The 23,990-nt window shown below is 39.7% G+C and overlaps 1 protein-coding gene and 1 non-coding gene across 2 annotated transcripts; one reads left to right on the forward strand and one right to left on the reverse strand.

Moving 5' to 3' along the window:
* The first annotated feature begins 1,357 nt into the window (after nucleotides 1-1,357).
* Nucleotides 1,358-23,213, forward strand: CSTF2 (cleavage stimulation factor subunit 2). Its single transcript, XM_033213498.1, is given in 16 exon segments — nucleotides 1,358-1,755; nucleotides 2,813-2,840; nucleotides 2,842-2,889; nucleotides 3,869-4,038; nucleotides 4,908-4,919; nucleotides 4,922-5,043; nucleotides 5,500-5,619; nucleotides 5,733-5,870; nucleotides 8,232-8,355; nucleotides 9,654-9,716; nucleotides 13,131-13,272; nucleotides 14,359-14,534; nucleotides 14,803-15,098; nucleotides 19,005-19,115; nucleotides 19,920-20,045; nucleotides 22,403-23,213. Coding segments are annotated over 15 exon segments (1,731 nt in total). The 5' UTR covers nucleotides 1,358-1,697; the 3' UTR covers nucleotides 20,043-20,045; nucleotides 22,403-23,213.
* Nucleotides 4,237-4,368, reverse strand: LOC117086797. The gene has a single exon (XR_004438589.1). It is a non-coding gene; the product is annotated as a small nucleolar RNA SNORA9 (small nucleolar RNA).
* Nucleotides 23,214-23,990: the final 777 nt, after the last annotated feature.

The raw sequence follows: 23,990 nt of genomic DNA on the forward strand, positions 1-23,990 counted from the left end.
GCCATAAAGCTACCTCAATAACTACAATACTACTCAAATTACCTGACCCTAAGAATCACCAGTGGCATTTCTTTAAATATAACGATTCTGAAGTTCTTTCCCTAGAGTCCCATTCCATAGGGCTGGGGTGGAGCCCCAGGAATCTATACTCTTACTTAAAGATCCCAGGTGAATCTTTTGTTTATGTAAGTTTGCCAAACACTGAGTTAGAAATATATTCAGCCGTACATGCATTTAGCAAAAGTTCACCACAACGGAACAATGACACATACCAAAACTCTTTGAAACTGTGCCTTCTACAGAGCTGTAAATCTCGTTTTGGACTATTCCATTACACAAGGTGTCCTCTTGGTCACACAGTGATTGCAAATGGGACTCCAGAGTCATGGAAAATGAGAATACTCTTCTCAAACGTTCCATCTTTACCAGAAATTCTTTAAGTGATATGTTCCACGGTGTAAACTAGCACTTTATTTTTTCTAAATATTTATCATATTTCATATACTTTTATTTTGGAGACGGAGTTTCGCTCTTGTTGCCCACGCTAGAGTGCAATGGCGGATCTCGGATCACCACAACCTCCACCTCCCGGGTTCAAGCGATTCTCCGGCCTCAGCCTCCTGAGTAGCTGGGATTACAGGCGTGTGCCACCACGCCTGGCTAATTTTGTATTTTTAGTAGAAAAGGGTTTCTCCATGTTGGTCAGGCTGGTCTCGAACTCCTGATCTCAGGTGATCTGCCCGCCTTGGCCTCCCAAAGGGCTGAGATTACAGGCGTGAGCCACCGCACCTGGTCCATATACTTTTAACACATGTGGAAATAATAAAAACGTCCGTGCCTCCAATTCCGTGGCTATTTTACTGTCTTCCCTTTTCGGACAAGTCCCTCAAAGGTAGCACTCTTGGCTCCTTTCTTTGCTTCTCCCCTAACCCTGTCCTCCTGAGGTGCCCTCTGGATTTCCTCCAACCCCGGCAGGGTCTGCCTTTTCGGGTTGATACAACGACCTACCCTGCATGCCACATCCCAGGGGCGTGGGCACCACAGTGTGAAAACCAATGAATGACGTTTTCTGTTTCCTGCCTGCCAGAATCCCCAGCCGCACCGCCCCACCACGAACCACATGGAACCCACGGACTACACGAGGACAGAGAGAGGTCTGTTCTCCCTTTACCTCTCCCATTTCTTCAACTATGCTTCTCTCGGCTAGCACACACTTTCCTCATCTCACTCCATACACGCACAGCTTTAGCAAACTAATATGCACGCTGCTTGGACGCGCCCAAGCATTTCCCTCCCTTGATAGGGCGGAACTAAAATGCAAGAGCCACAGTTGTCAGCAAAGGACTTCCTGTTACCATGGTAAAGCCGCTGCGCCATCTTTATTGTGGTTGACGAGTACTTGCATCAACCTAAGAGAAAATTAATAAGAAGGAAGTCCGCAGGCTGAAACCCTTCAAATCAGCCTGGACACGCCTGCATCTGGCTCGGAACATAGTTAATCTCAGCGGTGGGGGTTGAGTCCTCCGGTGGACGCAACTCGCCCCTGCGGCTAACAGAAGATCGCCAGGGGAGGGGCTCTGCGTCCGTTCCACCCAGGCACTTCCGGCTCACGCGCCGTACGGAAGCGTGCTCAGCGCCGGGCTTGTGCTCCGTACGGAAGTGTGCTTTGGCGCACCGGAAGCCGACTCAACAGAGCTATGGCGGGTTTGACTGTGAGAGACCCAGCGGTGGATCGTTCTCTACGTTCTGTGTTCGGTGAGAGGAATTCGTTGGAGCCAAGCTTCGGGGAGGGACTCCCCTCTGCACCTCCTATCTCATGAATCGCTACCGGAGCCGCTGACGGTTCGGACATGCAGTTCTCCCTGCCTATCCTGTAGGGCGTCCAACCTGGTGGACTCGTGAGCAAAGAGATGTTCCCATTCTGCCGAGGTCTAGTAGGCTTTCCTCAATATCACTGGGGAAGTTAGACTAGCGTTCAGCTTCTGTGCGTTTCTCCTTTCATGAGCTTTAATTATTCTCTAGAGGAGAGGGCGCATGGCAACAGCTCCTCACTGTCCCGTACTACTTCTCATCCTCTGCCCCAGAATACAGACTATATGCTGAGGATATAGATCCTAGTGTCCACTTCCTGTTCTCTCCTAAGGACTTTCATCCTTTGCTTTTTATCCGTAACATTTTAGTTCATCAATAGTAGTAGCGGCCACCTGGTGTCCTGAGATGGCTTGTAAGTGAATGAATGAATCAACTGTTAAGACCTCCTCAGAGGAATTTAAAAAGGATCGAAACGATCTGAATTATCTTTTTGGCTGAAATAAGTTGTTTTTAAAAATACATGTGATTAGAGTACCATTTGAAAGGGACATGACAAAGTAGTTCAGAATAATTTTAAACATTCTTCACTACATTCATGGTCATTCTCCCTTAAATGTTGTATGTGTGGAAATACATATGAACCTGTTTTAAAAATTATATTAAATAACATTGACATTTTTTGTTGTCACTGATGAGACTTGCAGATCTTTAGGTAAATACCAGTGCCGAAATATTTATTTTCACCAAGTTAAGGAAAATCTAACACTTGTCAGATCAGTCTGAGAATTAACATTAAGAGTACCTACACATTTTGTATTTAATTTCAGTGGTACATTTCCTTTGTTAAGAGGTCTAGAGAAATACAGTGGAATTGGGATTGGAGAACACTATTTTGAGCCTTATATTTGATGATATAAGTAGATACTCTGTCATTTACTTTCTCACTAAAGAACTATGTTATAAACTCGGAATTTTAATGTTAACCTATTTTCTTCCTTAGTGGGGAACATTCCTTATGAACTACTGAAGACAGTTGAAGGACATCTTTTCTGAGGTTGGACCTGTTGTTAGTTTCAGGTGAGATCCCCTTTTACTTCATGGTGGGAGCTTCTTAAAAATTACCACAGATTTGGCTCTTAGTAATAATGGCAGGTTTTCTTTACTGGTTACTTTTCACATGTACTTTATTCTTGTAACAGCTTTATTGAGATATAATTTATATACTATACAATTGACATTTATTCTTACCTAAAATATGTTTTTCTCATTAAAAATGTTTTTTAGGGCCGGGCACGGTGGCTCAAGCCTGTAATCCCAGCACTTTGGGAGGCCGAGACGGGCGGATCACAAGGTCAGGAGATCGAGACCATCCTGGCTAACCCGGTGAAACCCCGTCTCTACTAAAAAATATTAAAAAAAAAACTAGCCGGGCGAGGTGGGCGGCGCTTGTAGTCCTAGCTACTCGGGAGGCTGAGGCAGGAGAATGGCGTAAACCCGGGAGGCGAAGCTTGCACTGAGCTGAAATCCGGCCACTGCACTCCAGCCGGGCGACAGAGCAAGACTCCATCTCAAAAAAAAAAAAAAAAAAGAAAGAAAGAAAAAAATGTTTTTTAGGCAGGGCGTAGTGGCTCTTGCCTATAATCCCAGCACTTTGGGAGGCCGAGGCAGGCGGATCACCTGGGGTCAGGAGTTCAAGACCAGCCTGACCAATATGGTGAAACCCCATCTCTACTAAAAATACAAAAATTAGCTGCCGTGGTGTCGCATGCCTGTGTCCTAGCTACTCAGGAGGCTGAGACAGGAGAACTGCTTCAACCCAAGAGGCGGAGATAGCAGTGAGCCGAGATCGTGCCACTGCACTCCAGCCTGGGCAACAGAGCGAGACTCCATCTCAGGAAAAAAAAAAAAAAAGTTTTTAAAAATATTCTGTAAGGCTGTCAGAGCTGTAAAGTTATTTATGTACAGTGGGCCCAATTAAAGCATGGCAATATTAGCAGGAACCCTGTATGTGTGTAACATTTGTTCCTGACACTTGGTTCTTGGTTCTGCTCTCCAGATTGGTATATGATAGAGAGACAGGAAAGCCAAAAGGTTATGGCTTCTGTGAATACCAAGACCAAGAGACAGCACTTAGTGCCATGCGGAACCTGAATGGGCGTGAATTCAGTGGGAGAGCACTTCGAGTGGACAATGCTGCCAGTGAAAAGAACAAAGAAGAGCTGAAGAGTGAGTACAATTCCAACTTGGATGCAGTATGAGTTAGTAAAGATGTAACAATGAAGATTTTCCATTTCTGCAATGTTTTAGAATATGCTGAAATGGTTAGCCACACAGCTTGTTTATTACTTGACTGATCTGATGTGCCTGAGTTAGGCAAGTATTATATATATCTTTTTAAAAATTTTTTATAAATTTTCTTTCAAGTAATGTCTGAAATTTCTATACCCTTGCTCTGGATGAGCAGGGCAAGGCCTCAAACCATTTCAAAACTGTTCTGGCAAGCACTGTAGGAATGCATAGGGTCACTGCAGACCTAAGCATACTGGAGGCTTGCTAGTAAGTGTATATTTTTAAGAAACAGTAAAGTTGACATTAGAAATGCTTCAGTTGCTCCAGCCTGGGCAACAGAGCGAGACTGTCTCCAAAAAAAAAAAAAAACCACGAAATTTTTCCATTGTTAAGGAGTTATTTTCAGTTAAAGATGAGTTCAAATTCATCAAGCCATTAGTAGTACTAACTATGGCATTAGTCATTGCTGTCACTGTTTTCAGGAGTTTTTGAAATCAGCATGTTTTTCTCTTTTCACATTTTGTTTCTGAAATGACTTGTCAGAAGAAGTCAGTGTTCCCAGTTCTCTAACTTAGGTTAACATTGTCCTTCCATGTGATCATGATCCCCAGCTTTCCTCTGAGAACAGAAAATACACTCTCACTTTCCTCCACAGAAACAAGAGGCTTTCAAATCATTTATTTCTCAGCTCTGGAGAATCTAAAATTATCAGCTGGTTCTTACAGCAGCCCTGAAAAGTAGATATTTGAAATGATTTAGCTTTTTGTTTTGCCTCCCTAACTTTCTTGTACTTTCTTCTTGATTAGGCCTTGGCACTGGTGCCCTGTCATTGAGTCACCTTATGGAGAGACCATCAGTCCTGAGGATGCCCCTGAGTCCATTAGCAAAGCAGTTGCCAGCCTTCCACCAGAGCAGATGTTTGAGCTGATGAAACAAATGAAGGTGGGAGGAGGCATTAGGTTATGAATAAAGCAAACCACATCAGGTTTTAAAGGAGTTAATTGAATCAGTTCCCTGAGCTCAAATAGAAATTGTCTATAGACCACCATTTCTTGCACCTTCAATATTCTGTATGTACACAGTATATTTTACATTTTGTACAAAGAGATTTCTATTTTTGTACACAAACACAGCTATCCAAACAATCCAGCTGGATTTTTGTGGCCCATAGATGTCAGATGTAGATATTAAAATTTGGCTTTTTTCCTAAATGATAGTATCACAGTATTTGAAATGCCTCTTTCTTCTCTTGCCTGCCATGACCAAGGTTTTTTGTGTCATGCAAAAACTACTGATAAAGAGCCTCTTGAATATTACATTTCTCAGAGGGGAATGACTCTAAATCACTATCAGTTTCTAAGTCATAAGTATTAAACCTGAATCTGCTTATCTTCTCAGCTCTGTGTCCAGAATAGTCCCCAGGAGGCACGGAACATGTTGCTTCAGAACCCTCAACTGGCTTATGCTTTGCTGCAAGCACAGGTAGTGATGAGAATTGTGGATCCGGAAATTGCACTGGTGAGTGCTTCTGGTTCTTTTATGGAAATGGTCGGGTAAACCTTGAGTGGGATAGGAACTACCTGATTGCTTTGTTAAACAGACAGCTGATAGTTTGTCTTTTCACTTTTTAGAAAATTCTGCATCGCCAGACAAATATCCCAACGCTGATTGCAGGCAACCCTCAGCCAGTCCATGGTGCTGGGCCTGGGTCAGGATCCAATGTGTCAATGAACCAGCAGAATCCTCAGGCCCCTCAGGCCCAGTCTTTGGTAGGGCTTTATCCCTTAACATTTTTTTGTATCTGTCTTAGAATGTCATTTCTTTTTAGGAGAATATATTGAAAGAAGAATGGTCAGGAACCAGAGATGATAATTTCAATTTCCAGGCATAAAAGCAATTTCCAGGTTGCAGAGCACATGACATCTGAATGAATATAGATTCGATTCCAAGTTTGTAAAACAAAGAGATCCTTCCTGTATGCCTTTTCTTATAAGCTAACTTTGTGTGTATGTGCATGCCTGGCACTGTGGTTTTTTCATTATTCCTATGCATTATCTCATTTAATCCTCAAAGCAATTGTATGAGGTTGGCACTCTTATTATCTCCATTCTTACCAGTGAAAAAAGTAAAGCTTGCTTTCAAAGCATGACACAAAACCCTAAAGCCATAAAAAATGGATACATTTGAAAACTAAAAAATTTCTATATAAAGAAAAAAATAAGTATCAAAGACATGACAAATTGAGAAAAAGTATTTGCCACACATGTGGTGGACAACAGACTAATAAAGAGCCCATAGTCATGCACAGAAATGTTTATTGCCTTAGAGTGAAAAATTGGAAATGTCCTAAATGTACATCAATGGAAGAATGGAGAAAATGTGTGGTACATTCATCCAGTGAAATACTGTACAACAGTTAAATGAACTACACATATCAACATGAATGACTCTGAAAAACATAATTCCATACAGCAGTTAAGATGAACTAGGATACATAATATCAACACAAATAACTCCAGAACAATAACAAACGGACATGAACTAAGTGAATGTGGATGCATTCCCGAATGTAGGATATGTGTTTCTGCATAAATCCCCAAAATATGTGGAGTGAGTTTCAAAATAATATATTGAGTATGTAATGATTCCTATAAAATTTTAAAACATTAGGAAGACGTCTTAGCGGTCATCTAAGGAGAAGAGAGCACAGGATGCAATTGGGGAAGACCATACAGGCCATTGGTTTATTTTATTGTTATTTCCCAAGCTGCGTGGCTATTTTATTTTCTATATGATTTGTATATCTGTAATTTTTCATAGTACATTTTAAAAGGCCTCCTATAAATTAATAAGAAAATTTCCAATAACCCAGTAGAAAAATGGGAAATGGACATAAATATTTCACAAAAGTAGAAATATAAAGTAAATATATAAAAATGTATTCAACCTCAAAATAAGATAATGTAATAAATTATAATACATGTAATGTTAAAAGATAAATTAAATAGAACTACAATAAGCTACCATTTTTCATCTCTCAGATTGGCAGAGGTATAGGGCAGGAGCCAGCAAACATTTTTCTGTAAATGATCAGATAGTAAATATTTTTGGCTTTGCAAGCCACAGGATCTGCCACAGCTACTCTGCCATGGTAGTATGAAATCAGCCATAGGCAATATGTGAACAAGTGTGTGTGGTTGTGTTCCAATAAAAGTTCGTTTATAAAACCAGGCAGTGAGCCCAATTTGACCCATGGGTCATAGTTTGCCAACTCCTGCTCTAAATAAATAAATACGTTTTCAGAGATAGAAAAGAGAGGTTAACTAGTCCAAAAATGGACACAATTATAAGTGGCAGGTATAGTTCTGAACTTGGTTTTATCTGATCTCATAGCCAGTTTTCTCTTAACTACCTTCCTATACAGCTCTTCCTTTTCTGTTGTAGAGTTTTGTGTTCCTTAAACGTGTATGTAATTTTTTTTATATAACTTGGCTTTTATTCTTTATTGTTGAGCTGTTTCTTTTTCAAGGGACTACTCAGTGTTTTGGGGAATGCCAGATGAAAAGTTGACATTCTCTTTTTCTCAAGAGTTTTAGTGTAGCATTAAAAAAAAAGAAATTCACATTCCCCCAGAACCAGAATTGTATCTAAGGACAGGAGTGAGAAAAGATTGGTTAAATTTAAAAAAAAAACAAAAAAAAAAGTTTGATTTTAAAAATGTGGACTACTAGCAGTTGTTTTTTTTAAAGAGTCCCAGCCTCCTTTTATCTTTCTTGGGTTTAGGGCTTTTTTTTTTTTAAACTCTTATTGCCAGGCCCCAGTCATGAAGTTAACAATAGGTGCTATGTGCTGCCTTGCCACACAGATAAGACTTGTCAATCTCTACATTGAGAATATGTTCCATCTTAACCGTGTTCCATATAACCAGGCTCATGATGTGTATTGCAACTTGCTTCTGTGGAGTTTAAAGTGTGTGACAAATCTAATGCTGCATAAGACATGCCATACAAAAAGGATGTTCGGTAGTATATTTGGGGCTGTTCATTTGAAGAGGACTTTTAAGGTCATAGACTTAGTATTGAGTCTCCACAGAGGCATGTACATACTCTGTTTTTTTTTTTCTTGTTCAGGGTGGAATGCATGTCAATGGCGCACCTCCTCTGATGCAAGCTTCTATGCAGGGTGGAGTTCCAGCACCAGGGCAAATACCAGCTGCTGTCACAGGACCTGGCCCTGGTTCCTTAGCTCCTGGAGGTAAGTTTCATTTAGTCTTCACCATTTCAGTACTCGCTAAAGTTTTATCATAGGCACTGCTGCAGTGCAGCCAAATATGATAATGGGATCCTTAGGTAAAAGTAATCCACAGCTAGAAAGTATATAACTTAGGTGGAGGAAATAGTAGATTTCTTATGTTAAATCCTGTATGTCTAATTATAAGAACATGGAAAGGGACAGTAAAGTGAAAGAGCATAGTAAAACTTCCAAGTTAACGAGGGGGAAAATAGAATAACGAGGGGGGAAATGGAATGAGTGATAACGAAATCAAGCCAGCAAAAATAGAGAAAAGAAAAAAAGGAAGAGACAGTGTAAAATAACTAGTAGTAAATGTAGAGTGAGATGGAAGGAATAAAAACTAATGTAGTTGTTACTGTGCTAAATATGAATGAACTGTTGGGTTCAAAAGCTCATGAAGAAAACAGACAGAAAAACACAAGGTCACATTTGTTATATCATATTAAACTGATGTAAAATTGTATTTTAACAAACATAATCAGACCAAACAACAAAAGGGAAAAAGAGAAACTTAAAAGCTATATACATTTATTGAAAGTGTATAGATAGGCAATTAATAAGAGTATTGCTCATATACCTGTAACTGTCCCTTGTTCAACAATTGTAACCAAGAAGATTGAGTGAAATAATGATTCCCCATATGAAACATCTGTATGAACACATGATGTATTACCAATATTTGAAGATTTTTTATGTAACAAACTTGCTTCTTGCTAATTCATCTAATCTAGGGTATGTTGAGTACAACACTAGTCATGGAGAATGATTTAATTCTAAATTGTCCTGTTCTGTAGAGAATCCAGTCTGCAGAGCTAAGTTGATGAGGAATGGAAGAAGAGATTTTTTAAAGAAATTTCTGCAAACTCAGCAATTTTTTGTATCTACTTCAGGATTGTTATGTATCTGCTTTATCCTAATAGAGTTATATTTATATTTAGATTATCTTTCATGAGAGGAGATCCAGGAGTAAGTGATACTGTTTTCCTGTATTATAGAAGAGCTTCCTGCCAAGAGTTTGGTAACCAATGAGATGAATTTTTCTTATTGAACTCAACTATTCTGTCACTGAAACATAAAGTACAAATTGTAAATATACTAACAAACCCCATCTTCTATCTCATTGCATTGTTGAATATCTTCCTTTGTAGGTTTCTGCTTGTGGAGCAGAATGAGGAAATTTGTAAACTCAGCCCCTGTTCTAATTTTTCTTTTCTGCTGTTCTAATTGGTGTTTTTTCTTGTCTGCCCTTTGTCTTCTAGGAGGAATGCAGGCTCAGGTTGGAATGCCAGGAAGTGGACCAGTGTCCATGGAACGGGGGCAAGGTAAATAAATGTTTATGTCTGACTAAGGTGAATTGGTCTTGGAATTGTTCCACATCCACAGTATCTAATATGGCAGCCACTAACCACCCATGGCTATTTCAATATTAAGTTAATTAAAATTAAGTAAAATTTAAAACTCAGTTCCTTAGTCACAATAGCCACATTCCAAGTGCTCAGTGACCGTAGGTGACTAGTGAATACCACACAGGACATTGCAGATATAGACCATTTCTGTCATCGTAAAAAGATCTGTTGGACAGTGCTGGTCTAGACTTTCCACTTGGTGATTCATAGCCCAGCTCTACAAGAATTGATAATGAAGCAAGTGGATCCTTAGTTTCCTGATTCCTAGTCTAATAATTCCACTGACATGTTTTCTCTCCCTGTATGGGTATCTGTTGACTGAGTAAGGAATTCTAATAATGAGCATGTAAATATGTGGCTGGGTATGTAGAAGACTAGATTTAAACCCCAGAGAAAACCGGAAGGGGATCATAGGTCTGTAAAGCCTACTTAATGAACATCTGTTGTGCTGTGGCTGTACTGCTGTATATAACAGTAGCTGCCGTTCCAAAATCTCCACATTATTTCTTCATGTTACTGGAGTTTGAAGGACAAGAAAGTGCAGTGGTTCAGTTGGAAACAATGTTAGGAGGAGAGATGGTAAGAAAAGAGAAGGAACTGAGTGCATACTATATGCCAGGTACTTTAATTTTCATAAATAATCTTGTGAGTTAGGTGGCAGCACCTCAGTTTTACAGGCAAAGAGTTGGAAGCTCAGAATAAGTTACTTACTCAAGGGGACAAGGTAAGTAAATATTAATGTATGAGTAGTCTGGACTGGATTTGGTGCTCTTATTCTCTTTTTCATCTAGTAAGTGGCAGAGCTAAGATTCAGAAGTCTTTGACTCCAAAATCTATCCTCTTTCTGTTACTCCACACTGCCTGTTAACTTCCACTTACATTCTTCAGTGTCTTCTTCTCTTATTCCTTGGGAATAAGATGATGGGAAAGACTGTTTTGGAGAAGCATAGAGAAGCTTAAGGTTTTTTCTTCTGTAGCATATGGCTTATAAGTGGAACCCATTTAAAAAGCAAAATATTGGCGAGGTGTAGTGGCTCATGCCTGTAATCCCAGCACTTTGGGAGGCTGAGGTGGGTGGATCGCTTGAGCTCAGAGGTTTGAAACCAGCCTAGGCAACATGAAAACCCTGTCTCTATAAAAAATACAGAAACTAGATGGGCAGTGGTGGTGTGCACTTGTGGTCTCAGCTACTTGGGAGGCCGAAGTGGAAGGATCACTTGAGCCCAACAGATAGATTGAGGCTGCGGTGAGCCATAATCACACCACTGCACTTCAGCCTGGGCAACAGAGAAATTATATCAACACACACATATATATGAATATATATATACACACACACGTATATATACACATACATGCATACATAAACATATACAAGTCTGTGGTTTTTACACTGGGGTTGGTTGCTGAAGTGACAGAATTAACTTTTTCTTGTTAGATGTCTGACAGCAGGACAAACTCCCTGGCCAAATATCTCATATTTTCTCTAAGCATCCCATGCTTTTGTGCTATGTACGCCGCCCTATCCCCACCCCACCATGTCAATAGATTATATATGTTCCCCAGAGTATTTTTGCAGTAATGAGAAGGTATTAGGGTTTCAGTCATACTTCTACCTGTCATGGGGCCAGCACTCAATCCATCAGGTTTTAGCTGTTTAACGCATACTTGCACAAGACATCTTCTTGTTACAGTTATCTTCACCTTTTTGTCAGAAACTGACAAAGGGAAATGACTCATGTTTTGAGGGTATTTCCAGGATGTCTTCATGAAGAGAGGAAGGGAGATCAGCTTTCTTTTGTAGTTTCCTTCAGTACCCAGCAGAGGAAGCAAGAGTCTTCTTTTCGTGTGTGCCTAGTTTGTGTTACTTTTCCTGAAATCCATGCTGATTTTGTACATTTGTAATGCTGACAGGAGATGGAGATGTTTGAGAAGATACTTCTTGCTTCCCTGCCATGTTTGTTTAGTGTTGGTGCCCATGTCATCTCATTAGTCTTTGTTTGCTGTTGTCATGATGTTTATTATCAAAGACTTGCTGTGGCAGAGTATTTCTTGTGGAGTGATACTCTCTTTCATCACGTAAAGTTCATTCACTGCGTTTCCCCATCTGATACGTTTTTGACAGCAGAAATTTTTGTGCTTTAAAATGTGGACAAAAATAGAATTGCTGTACTTCAGTTATGGCCGCTTCAGAATGAATCTTGCCTTCCAGATTCAGTGCAGTTTCTTTTATGTTTTGCTTCTGAAACTACATTTATGTTCTTTGCGTAACTAGAAGATCCAAAACTATCCTTTTTATATATTTTTTTCCTAATGATTTTAGAAGAAGACCTAAGGGAAAAGTAGTAGCAGAGGTGAAAATCGAAAATGTCTGGTTATTCCCGCCTAGAGCAAACCAGTGCCCCATGGGATTTCCTTTCAAAAGCTATCTGCTCAAAAGGAACTGTTTCAGAGACCCAAAGGAGCTAGTGTAGTTTAGGGAGATTTGTAGCCTTAAGCAAGCCAATGAACTCTTGGCTTTTTAACTTATATATGTAAATCTCAATCTCCGTGTGTTGTTTCTGCATGTGTATGCAAGCTATTTAAGTGTCTGCTCTTTCTCCTTTTGAACTTACTGCTTACCTAGGAACCCTTCAGCACTCGCCCGTGGGACCCGCCGGGCCTGCATCAATTGAGCGAGTTCAAAGTACCCATTGTATCTGTGGGTTTCCTTTTGCTTGTGGTGTTCAGGGTGGGACGTTGAGAGGAAAAGAGCTGCTTGGCAGTCATCCTCGCGTTCAGAACCCAAAAGGGTAGTGTTTTTGGGTTTTTGTTTTTTAATTTTTTCCTGTTGAGGCCACAAGCCTAAGATTGACCTCTTCACACAGGGCAGAGAACATGGATGATATGGGCATCTGTCCGAGGCTGTACTCCCTCCCTACTGGTGTCAGGAGGCTTGGATGGAATAGCAGTCTGTAAGGAGACAGCGGGTTCTTGCAGAGCCATGGCAGTGTTCACATATGCCAAGACTCTACCTTTCTTTTGTGACTCTGGTCCTTGAACTAAGATTGATTAGAAGGAAAACCAGTAGCAAGTTTCTTCAGGTTGCAGTGCTAGTCCTTGGCAGGTTGCTCCCCAGTTTGCTCTTAATATAATTCCATCCATACCTCTGACATGGCACAGATTCTGCCTACACCCTGCTTCTGTTCTTGAGCTGCAAGAGGATTCTGCTGTGGTGAGGTTTCACCCACTCTAAGGTGTCTAAATTATGTTGTCAGTGGTATATAGAGTCATTTCTTGTTTGCTTATGTGTCTTTCACAGCAGTAACTCCCCGTTTGTTTCCCTGTCAGTGCCGATGCAAGACCCCAGAGCAGCTATGCAGCGGGGATCCTTGCCTGCCAACGTCCCAACCCCTCGAGGCTTGTTAGGAGATGCTCCGAATGATCCACGGGGAGGCACTTTACTTTCTGTAACTGGAGAGGTAGAGCCTAGGTAAGCACTAACATAGAAGGAAACAGTTGAAGAAATCAGAATTGTCCCTTCTTTCCTGAGAACAAAAATCTTTCTGTACCAGTTGTACCTGTTTGCCTACTTCAAAAGATAGATAAATATTCATGGCCACTGTCCAAGGATAAGCACTTCTCCTAAGGCAGAACTATGTAGTTGAGTATGTCATTTTGAGCTACTGTATTTTCAGAAATTAGAAATTTTAGTATACATACTTGAACAGGGAAATTTATAGTAGTGGAAATATTAATACTAGCAATAATAGGCCAGGCACAGTGGCTCACGCCTGTAATCCCACTACTTTGGGAGGCCAAGGCGGGTGGATCACTTGAGGTCAGGAGTTTGAGACCTGCCTGACCAACATGGCAAAATCCCGTCTCTCCTAAAAATAGAAAAATTAGCCGGGCATGGTGGTAGGCGCCTATAATTCCAGCTACTCAGGAGGCTGAGGCAGGAGAATCACTTGAACCCAGGAGGTGGAGGTTGCAGTGAGCCAAGATCATGCCACTGCACTCCAGCCTGGGCAACAAGGGTGAAACTCCATTTCAAAAGTAAATAAATAAATAAAATAATAATAGCAATAATAATAATTGACATTAATGGGGATCATGCCTCTGACTCTGCTCTGAGTACTTTACTTAGATCATCTTATTAAATCCACAAGACCCTGTGAGATGGATACCATTATTAGTCCCATTTACACGTGAAACTGATGTGTGGAAAAGTTAAGTAAATGTGTCCAATATCACGCAGCTAATAAGTGATAGAGCCTAGATTTGAACCCATACAGTCTGAATCCAGAGCTCATGTTCTTATACATTGTACTGCAAACTAATACATATAATGAATATTCTTGATTCCTCCCTAATTATGAACCAAATACGAAATTCTAGAATACATGGATGTATATCTCTGTAGCTTTTCTTCCATCTATTTGGTGTTATTTTCTTGTTAGTATTCATAGACTGTTTACATCAGCTGTTTGTTGGATGTTTACTTACTGATCTTCTGCTTGGTATTTTGTTGTTGTTATGTTCTATTTTAAAATATAATGTTTTTCTCCATCTCCAGAGGTTACTTGGGACCACCTCATCAAGGTCCACCCATGCACCATGTCCCTGGCCATGAGAGCCGAGGCCCACCCCCACATGAGCTGAGGGGTGGGCCATTACCTGAACCCAGACCTCTAATGGCAGAACCAAGAGGACCCATGCTAGATCAGAGGGGTCCACCATTGGATGGCAGAGGTAAGGGGAGACCACATTGCAAATGTGATAATGAACTCAGCTGTCTTTGGCTCTAATCTGGGATAAAGAATGCCGGAAACAGTAGGTTGCAAGCATCTTTAAGGTTTATCACAAATCTGAGAAACTGGGAGGAGACATTAGTCTCATATGTTAATAGCTGAGGGAGCAAATGTGACCATAAGAGATTTCTATCTTTCTTGGATTGTTCATCATTCTTGCAGTACATGCAAGTGGCTACATAATGGTTTTCTTACAATTTTCTTTATAGGTGGAAGGGATCCCCGAGGAATAGATGCACGAGGGATGGAGGCCCGAGCCATGGAGGCAAGAGGGTTAGATGCCAGAGGACTGGAGGCCCGTGCAATGGAAGCCCGTGCAATGGAAGCTCGTGCGATGGAGGCCCGAGCGATGGAGGCCCGTGCGATGGAAGTCCGAGGGATGGAGGCCAGAGGCATGGATACCAGGGGCCCGGTGCCTGGCCCTAGAGGACCTATACCTAGTGGAATGCAGGGTCCCAGTCCAATTAACATGGGGGCAGTTGTCCCCAGGGATCCAGACAGGTATGTGTAACACTGACTTCTGGCATCCAATGAAATCTTGATCTATTCAGGAATTGATTATTGAGCCTAATATTACTGCCTTCTGACTTGGTTTGTTTCTTAGCTTGTTAGAAGGGGAAGACTCAGATCTCCCTGTAGCTTCTCTATCCCTTAGGGTGGTGATTCTCTGGCTATCAGGATTGTAGTTCAAAAAAAAACAACTTTATCCCACAGTAAGTAGCTATTCATTCAGAGCAGAGCCCCTGAAAATTTAGGGGTTAGAAAGTAGTCTTCATTGGGATACAAACCAACATCATGTACATGGTTTTTTCCAAAATATACTTGCCTGGATCTCATCCCAGGTATAACTCAGAATCTCTTATTAGTAGGATCTGAGCATGGATAGTTTGAAAAACCTCCCCCAAATGATTCTAATGTGAACCCTGACTGGGAACCACGGGGTTAGAGTATATGAAGAGCTGTTAGTGGCCATTTAGATAATCTTGGGTTTACAGAGACCTGTGTTCATTTATTGTCATCAATTAACAATGAACAGTGAATTGAAAGTGAACAGTGAATGAACAGTGAACAGTGGAATGTGAAAGCCAGTTTATTAATAATCACCTTAAAAGGTGTGGAACCGAAGGCTTGTCTCCTCTCTTTCATTTGGGCCTCTCTGCCTGTGTGTGCATGCCGGTCTGTGGTGGTCATCACCTCCCTCTTCGTCTCCACTTGGTTGTGAAGACGTGGTATGTGTGTTTCTTCCTGAGTTTTTATATTTGCACCTTCATTTCTCTCTAACCGCTCTACCTTCCTTTTTCCCCTTCCTCTGTGTAATTCTCTCTTCTATTTGTTTATGTGTCTTCCTCCCCATGTCTGTGTGTATGAGAGAGAGAAAGATAATGGCAGAGCTGGAATGGAACACATCAGTCGTCTAATTCCCTCAGTCTATAGGTTTGGAAATTAAGGCCCAAGAATTCAGGTGACTTGACCAAATTCACATGACTAGAAACTGGCAGAGTAAGGAACAGAAGCCACTCCTTTTTCCACTTTACTACTCTGTCCTGTTATCTGCGCATGTGTGTGTGTGTGTGTATGTGTGGATATGTGTCTACCCCCTCCTCTTTAATATGAAATACAAATAGAGGGTTTTTTTTGCTTTGTGTAGAATAAAACTGTTCTCTATTGTGTTTGAAGTGTTCGTGGGCCTTGATTTTTATTGTACTCTGTATGGTCAGTAACCTAGTAACAGAAATGGGTTTTATGCATTCATTCTGCCATTCAGCAAGTATTTATTGAGCACCTACTATGTACCAAACATAGATCTAGGTATGGGGGATACTGCAGTGTGAACAGAACAAAGCCCCTTCCCCCATGGGCTTACATCCTAGTTGGGAAGACAGATAACAAACAAATAACTATATAATGCACTTATGTAATTTTACTGGTAGTTCTATGGTGCAAGACATTGCAAGTAAGGATTGGAAGAACATTTCTGGATAATATTTTGCTCCTTCTCTCTCTGCTGGTGCTTGAACTTATTACCCTAATACTAGGTTTATATCATTTTCGTTAGTAGATTCTATAAAGCCAATTAGATCTGAGGCAAGAGAAAATACAAATTTTATCTTCAAACTTTTAAAAAATTTTTAATTAATATATTAACTTATAAATATATACATTCGTTCATCTATAAAAGATATATATATTAATTTCAAGCCAGGCGTGGTGGCACGCACCTATAGTGCCAGCACTCTGGAGGCTGGGGCAGGAAGACCATTGAGCCCAGGAACTTGAGGCTGTGGTGCATTCTGATCACACTTGTGACTAGCCACTGCACTCCAGCCTGGGCAGCATATTAGACTCCCATCTTTAAAAAAAAAAAAAGCCAGGGTAGAATCCTTTAGTCCTAGCTACTCTGGAGGCTGAGGCAGGAGGATCAATAGAGCACAGGAGTTGGAGGCCAGCCTACATAACATAGTGAGACCATATCTTAAACTAAAAGGAACCTTGCTTCCTCTCCTGTGCCTGTCTCCCCTGTGGCCCCCTAGGTCCTGTAGATAATGACTTTTATTAGATTTTTCATGTTACTTTCTGGAAAATATGAATATATATTCTTATTTTTCCCCTTTCACTGTTCTGTGCCTTTTTTTTTTTTAACTTAACAACATGTCCTTAATTCATACTTTTAAATTAGATTTTAAAATAACTCTAGTCCACGTAGTTAGAAACTTGTGAGCAAAAGGCTTATTATTACTAGGGTGATTATATAATTTATCAGCTAAGGAGAACATGAATGAAAGTGCTGTTACTTTACTTGGAGGCAAAAACATAAACTGGGACTATCTTAGGGAAACCAAGATGTGTATGGTCACTCTTGCTAGTACTTATCTGCCTAGAGCAAGCATACCTAGAAACTTAAAAGGGCCGTTATCGAGTGGTTAGATCACAATTACAGTACCTCAAATTAAAGCTTCAAAAAGATTGTACTCAGTTGCGAATTGTGCTGCTATAAACTCATGTAACCAAACACCACATGTTCCCCAATAATCTATGGAAATACAAAATTAAAAAAAAAGATTATACTCATAGGTGTTTCAGACCCATAATAGCTCATTAATGTTCAGACTGGTCTCTGGAAACTTGTCTCTGGATTCAGTATTGATGATGAACAGAACAGTGATAGTATTCTAGCAGTCTGTACAAATCTCTACTAATGTTTCATCTGTCCATTGTCTTTGGGAAATGAGTTAATGCATGTAAGTGAATGTTCCAGATAATAGAACTATTCTACCAAGTTTTTTAACTTTTATTAAAAAATTATAAGATGTATTTGATATTTCCTTTCTTGAACAGGATACAAAAAATAGTTTAATCAGTTTTGACTACTCAAGGTCGTCATTAAATAGATTCATTATTGTCTATACCGTAATATAAAACATAGTTATCTCCCGTTTGGTTTCTGGTCTCCTTCACTGTCAGGCTGTCACCTGGCTCTTCATATTGCTGAAGTGGTATCTGCTCCTAACAGTTGTTTATCCGTATTTCTTTTATGTTTTGCTGCTTCTAATCTGCTGGGTAAGCAGGTAACAAGTTTGTTAACAATATATGTTTATTAAGAGAGTACCTAAGCCCTGGGTGAATGCCTGAGTGTGAACATAATGCTTGTATAGGGACATTCTTACAGTTACATTTGGTACTCAAGAGGTCTTTTCCTTGGGTTCTGCTAGTCTTGCAAAGTGTTGAACTTATTGAAGATCTTAAATACCAGTGAGTATGATATCACTGTACTTTGTTCGTTCACTCAAGTCAGTCATATTTTTTGGTCTACATTTAGCAGAAAGCATCTGCCATGTGTTCTCTATGGAAAGCTATAAACAGCAAATGTTGGGCTAATAGCAGTCTTTTGCCTGGAGGCCTTCCCATTGCCTTTCTAACTCTCTGACATTATGAACATCTCTGCCTCACTTGTGGGATAGGGCCCTTTGGGACAAACTACCTGTGTCTGATTGAACTAGGGTAGGGGGTGGCCCTGTGAATTTAACTTCCCCAGTGGACCAGAATACATTTTCTCTAGACTCTGTTGGCTTTCATTTGTGTTTCCAGTGAGCGCTAGTTTCCAGGGTGCTCTCAGTTTTCCCTTTGCTTATTTGGCTGAGTTTTGATTAATTCAGTGGTATCCAGTTGTGCTGTGTGATATTTGTTGATGGTGCTGGAGCTGTTGTAAGCAAGTATGTCAAACTTATTAGTTGATCTCTGGTTAAACGCTGCCTTCTGCTATTGCTAACAGTAGAAAATGATCTTCAGAGTCATTGGTTTGCTGTTTTTACTCATATCTGTGTAGAGATCGTAATTTTTCACATTATTACTAAATTCAGGTTAGCTATACATTAAAAATCCCAAAAATCTCTTTTTCTCTTTGTGCATATAGGTCCCAGTCATGCAGGGAACAGGCATGCAAGGAGCGAGTATACAGGGTGGAAGCCAGCCTGGCGGCTTTAGTCCTGGGCAGAACCAAGTCACTCCACAGGATCATGAGAAGGTAAGCAACACTGTCTGACTGCCTCCTTATGCACAATTCTAGCCTTTTTGATTCCTCTTTTCACAGTTACCATGTGGCGATCCTGGGTCTTCAAAGTCCCTTTGGAGGTGATGTTTATTCTAACTTAGAACTCTTTTATGATCTTGTTACCTGAAAATTTGTGAGTCTGGTCCTGAAGTTGCTAATGGATGTGAAGTTCTTAAGTGGATGTAAATGGCAGCTTATTTTATAGTTCAGACTCATCTGCCAATAGCAGGTTTTTCTTGTTCAGGCCAGATTGACCTGAAAATCCATACCCTTTTTCCTTCCCTTTCTACTTTATCCCTAAAAACGGTAGTAGATTCCCCATGATTATATCTTTCTGTTTTTATATTTGACCATTGTGGGGAGCTTATGTCTGAGGAAAGGCTAAAATTTGTGAAAAAGAGAGACTTTCAAAACAGGATTAAAACCTGAAGGATTTCCAGGGCTCACAGATATCATCTTAAAGTCTCCAGGAACTTTGAGTTCATGAAGTTGTCTGTTTTGAATCGTCTAATCTTAGGTATTTTAATTTATACTTGTTCTTTTCATTGTAGCTTTTCTCACCAGTTTTGTTTTTTGTTTTTTTTTTTTTGGAGGGGGCTGTTGGTTTCTTTCTGTGTGAAATGTTCTTCCTTTTTCCATTTCTTTCTTTTTCCATTTTGCTTCATATCCCACTACAGTAACTTTTTGGACAGAAGCTGGTGGTGGGTTTTTTGTTTTGTTTTGTATTTTTTAGCTGCCATCATTAAAACTGACTACCTTTTTTTTTCCTCTGCACAGGCTGCTTTGATTATGCAGGTTCTACAACTGACTGCAGACCAGATTGCCATGTTGCCTCCTGAGCAAAGGCAGAGTATCCTGATTTTAAAAGAACAAATACAGAAATCCACTGGAGCACCTTGATAGGTGAGCAAACTTAATCCCATCTGAGTAGGACTAGCTCCTTGTCTATTCTCGGTATATACTTTTAACCTTAACCAACAAGATTGTTCTCTCAGCAGCCCTCAATCCACTTAGCTAGACTCTTCTTTACCCTTCAGTAGGTTAGCTCCTGTAGGAATAGAGTAAGGCTATACAATATTTGTTCAGTTGTTGAATTGCTTATAATCTTTCCTAATGACAAAGGTAATGTATGATCAGTTTAACAAAAGTAATCATATATAGAAATGTAGAAAGTGAAAGGTAAAAAGCCCTGTTTCCTCTATCTTGTTCCCCAGACAAAACCTCTAAATACAGTTTGGTGTGTATCCTTCTACAATCAGTTGTATTATTTTATTCCAAACTGTCCTGTCAAAATGGAAAAAATACAGAGCATTTCAATAAAATGTGTAAATATTTTGTTTCCTGTATTTATTTTACAGTGAATATTTTGATGTTGAACTATTATAGCACATAATTTAAGGTAGTAAATGTCCATCATCACCATCAGTTTCTATATATTTTGAAGATTGCTGTACCCTGCTACCTTTATTTTTCTTGCTCATCATTTAGGCAGAAAGAATCCAGGGGCCAAGCACAGTGGCTTAGCCCTGTAATCTCAGCTTTGGCGGGCTGAGGTGGAAGGATACTTGAAACCAGGAGTTCAAGACCAGCTTAAGCAACATAGTGAGGCTCCATCTTTACAAACATTTTTTTTAAAAATTAGCCAGGCATGGTGAGATGCGCCTATAGTTCCAGCTACTTGTGAGGCTGACGTGGGATGATTGCTTGAGTCCAGGAGGTCAAGGCTGCAATGAGCCATGATTATGCCACTGCACTCTAGCGTGGGTCACAGAGTGAGACCCTGCCTCAAAAAAAAAAAAAAAAGAATCCAGGTAACCTGCTTCATAAATAATCATGTGACAACTTGATTACACATACATGTATCAGTGTTTCCTTTTTAAAAAAAAAAATTGCCCCAGCATTTTGTATTTTATAAACAATTCTTTTTTCTAAAAACAGTTTAAAATTCACGTTGCCCCACTATCAGGTAGGACAGCACAATTTAAATTTCTACTTTTCACCCCATCCATATTATAATTCCTATCCTTATGTTATATAATAGTGAACTCATTTAACTATTAGTAATTACCACTCTTACAAAATATATCATTTTAATCCATATTTGTGATGTCTTTAAATGTTTAAACTGCAACTATGCATCATATATATATTTAGACTTTAAATGAATTAATGAGAAGCTATCATAGATGGAGGGCTCTGTAGACTTTTGGTACCTTAACGTTTTATTCCACAAACCCCACATATTCTTTTTTTTTAAGTAAAAGTATAGACTACCTATTACATTCAGAGGAATAGATACAAATTATTTCTCTTTTACTAGTTTACTTATGCCAGAGAAGGTATTCCCTACAATGTGAGAAAATTACTGCTTACTGTTTCTGGATAGTAGAAGTAGAAATGTTTCTGAAATTTCTTTCATTATATTTTTGCTTATAAGATGTTTAAGGCCTTGCATATTAACCACAGGGCAAAGTTTTTGTCTAATTTTTTACCTTTTATTTTTAAGTAATCATAGACTCAAGGAAAGTTGGAAAAATAGTACAAGGAGTCTCATGTACCTTTCACCCAGTGTACTATAAAACCAAGAAATTGACATTGGCACATTACTGTTAACTTGACTACAAACTCAGTTTTCACCATTTTAAAAAACCTATCATAATTGTGTGTATGTATGTGTGGTTCTATGCAATTTTTTGTGGGCAGGATTTTATTGTGTGTCTACTGTTGTTTGTGCATACCATGGCTGAAGTGTTGGCTTTTCCTTTTCCTTCATCCTATACCTAGCTAGTTGTGATCCATCTCTGCCATCACGGACAGGCTTCTATACTATTATCATTAGAGATGAATGGTTCTCAAACAGGGGCAATTTTGCCCCCTAGGGGACATTAGGCAATGTCTCGAGACATTTTTGGTCATCACAACTTTAGGGAGTATGGCATGCTATTGGAATTGAGTGGGTAGAGGCCAGAGATGCTGCTAAACATCCCATAATGCACAGGATGGTCCCCCTTACCCACTTCCCAATAGCAACTAGTGATCAGCCCAAAATGTCAATAGTGCTGAGGTTGAGAAACCCTGCTGCAAGGGATGATTGCTTTGAGGAGGCAGGAGGTCGGAGACAGACACCTTGCAAATCTGTCCTGGTGATTTGATTGTATGCCTGTCCTCCCTCCCCTAGCCTTTTATTTTTTTCCTGAAGTTTTTCCTGAAGAGAGCTTTGTCTTCACTCCTAATGGCTTTCTCCTAACTTCTTCTTACAGGTTTTCAAAAATACCTGGCAAGAAATCTGGAAATTCTATAATTTTGTTGAAATATTGAAAAAAGATGACCTGCATCCTAACCCTTGAATGACTCAAATCAGTGCCAGGTGGAGGACTCCCATCACCTTCTCTCAGAACAAAATCACTTCATTTTATTGTCTTAGTTTGTATATTTTCTGTGACTTGAAATAAACTTTGAACACAATTTTAGTACACTGCAAATTGATATACATGACCTTTTTGCTTTTAAAAAGCTTAACAGTAAGGGTGAAACCTTAGATGTGTTTTCTACCCTTACTGCAGTATTGTACTTTAACATATTGCCATAGTTTTGTTTTTATTTTAAGTTAACCATTTATTCTTCTTGATGATATTTGAGCATTTCTCAGAAGCAATGTTTTCTGGAACTTGGTTTTTGTTTAGTTTGCTTCCAGTAAGAATTATTATAAGGCTTTGCCCTCTGAAAACATTCTAGGACTTCTGAGTCTTCTGGGAGAAAATAGCACGTGCTTAGAGCTATAAAATGGTCAGAAGGCTAACAGAGCAAAGAGCCTAGCACAGCCATGTGTTTAGTTTAGAAAAATCCAAATATCAAAATGCATTTGTTTCAGTAGCAGGTCTGAACATGTATAATTCAGAGTTAAGACAAAAATTGTTTTAGCACTGGTTTGAGTCTGTCAGCACACAAAAGACTGTTGACATTTACTTGTGTGTTCTTAAACTTATCAGTCTAGGCAGTCAACTTTGAAAGTTTAAAAAGCCACTGATTTTTCACATGTTCGAGATGAAATAAAAACAGAAATCAAATGAACAAAATACATTCATCCTATCTTCCAGGCAGTCCCTAACCTGCAGCCCTACCCTGTAACTACATTTATTCTGGGAACTTAAAACACAGAAAACCCTAAAACTTGTACATTCTTCTGATTTTAAGTGGACCAAATGTAGAACACAGTCAGATTGCTCATTAGGTCTGCTCCTGCCTGCTTCCTTGTGGATAGGTATGAACATAATTAGTGCCATTAGCTCTAACCTATGGGTCTTCTTGCCTAGTATTTCTCTCTCTCTCTCTCTCCCCCTCTCTCTCTCTCTCTCCTCTCCCCCCGCCCCCCAACCCCTCTCTCTCGTAGTAGCATTAAGGAGGAACCTGGTTTCTCTTCATCAGGCCAACCTCAAGAGGTTAAGAGTTGCCTTAATAATCAGTAAAGTTCTACTGGAACTACTTTTGAGCCAACTTCTATTCTTGGAATCCTATCCCCTGGGTTAGGATTATGGTCAGGTAAATTAGGTTAGGATTATGGTCAGGTGAATCCTATCCCCTGGGTTAGGATTATGGTCAGGTGAATTAAAAGCCTGGCATAGGCTTAGAGAATGTAATAGCATATTGCTTACATGTCAAGCAAAAGAATGCAAAGATAATCAACTTTTGAGTGACAATGAAATTGAAGGATTTTCTACTCAAACATTTATAAGAAATTTGCTGATTAAGGTATTTCGTATTACAACTTTGCAAGAAAAACTTGCTCAAAGCAGATGGGGAGCTTTCTGTGTATCCTGCTCATCCCCAGTTCAACTTGGATATTGGCTA

This window comes from Trachypithecus francoisi, unplaced genomic scaffold, assembly GCF_009764315.1.
Source record: "Trachypithecus francoisi isolate TF-2019V2 unplaced genomic scaffold, Tfra_2.0 Contig00054, whole genome shotgun sequence".
Taxonomy (NCBI): Eukaryota; Metazoa; Chordata; class Mammalia; order Primates; family Cercopithecidae; genus Trachypithecus; species Trachypithecus francoisi.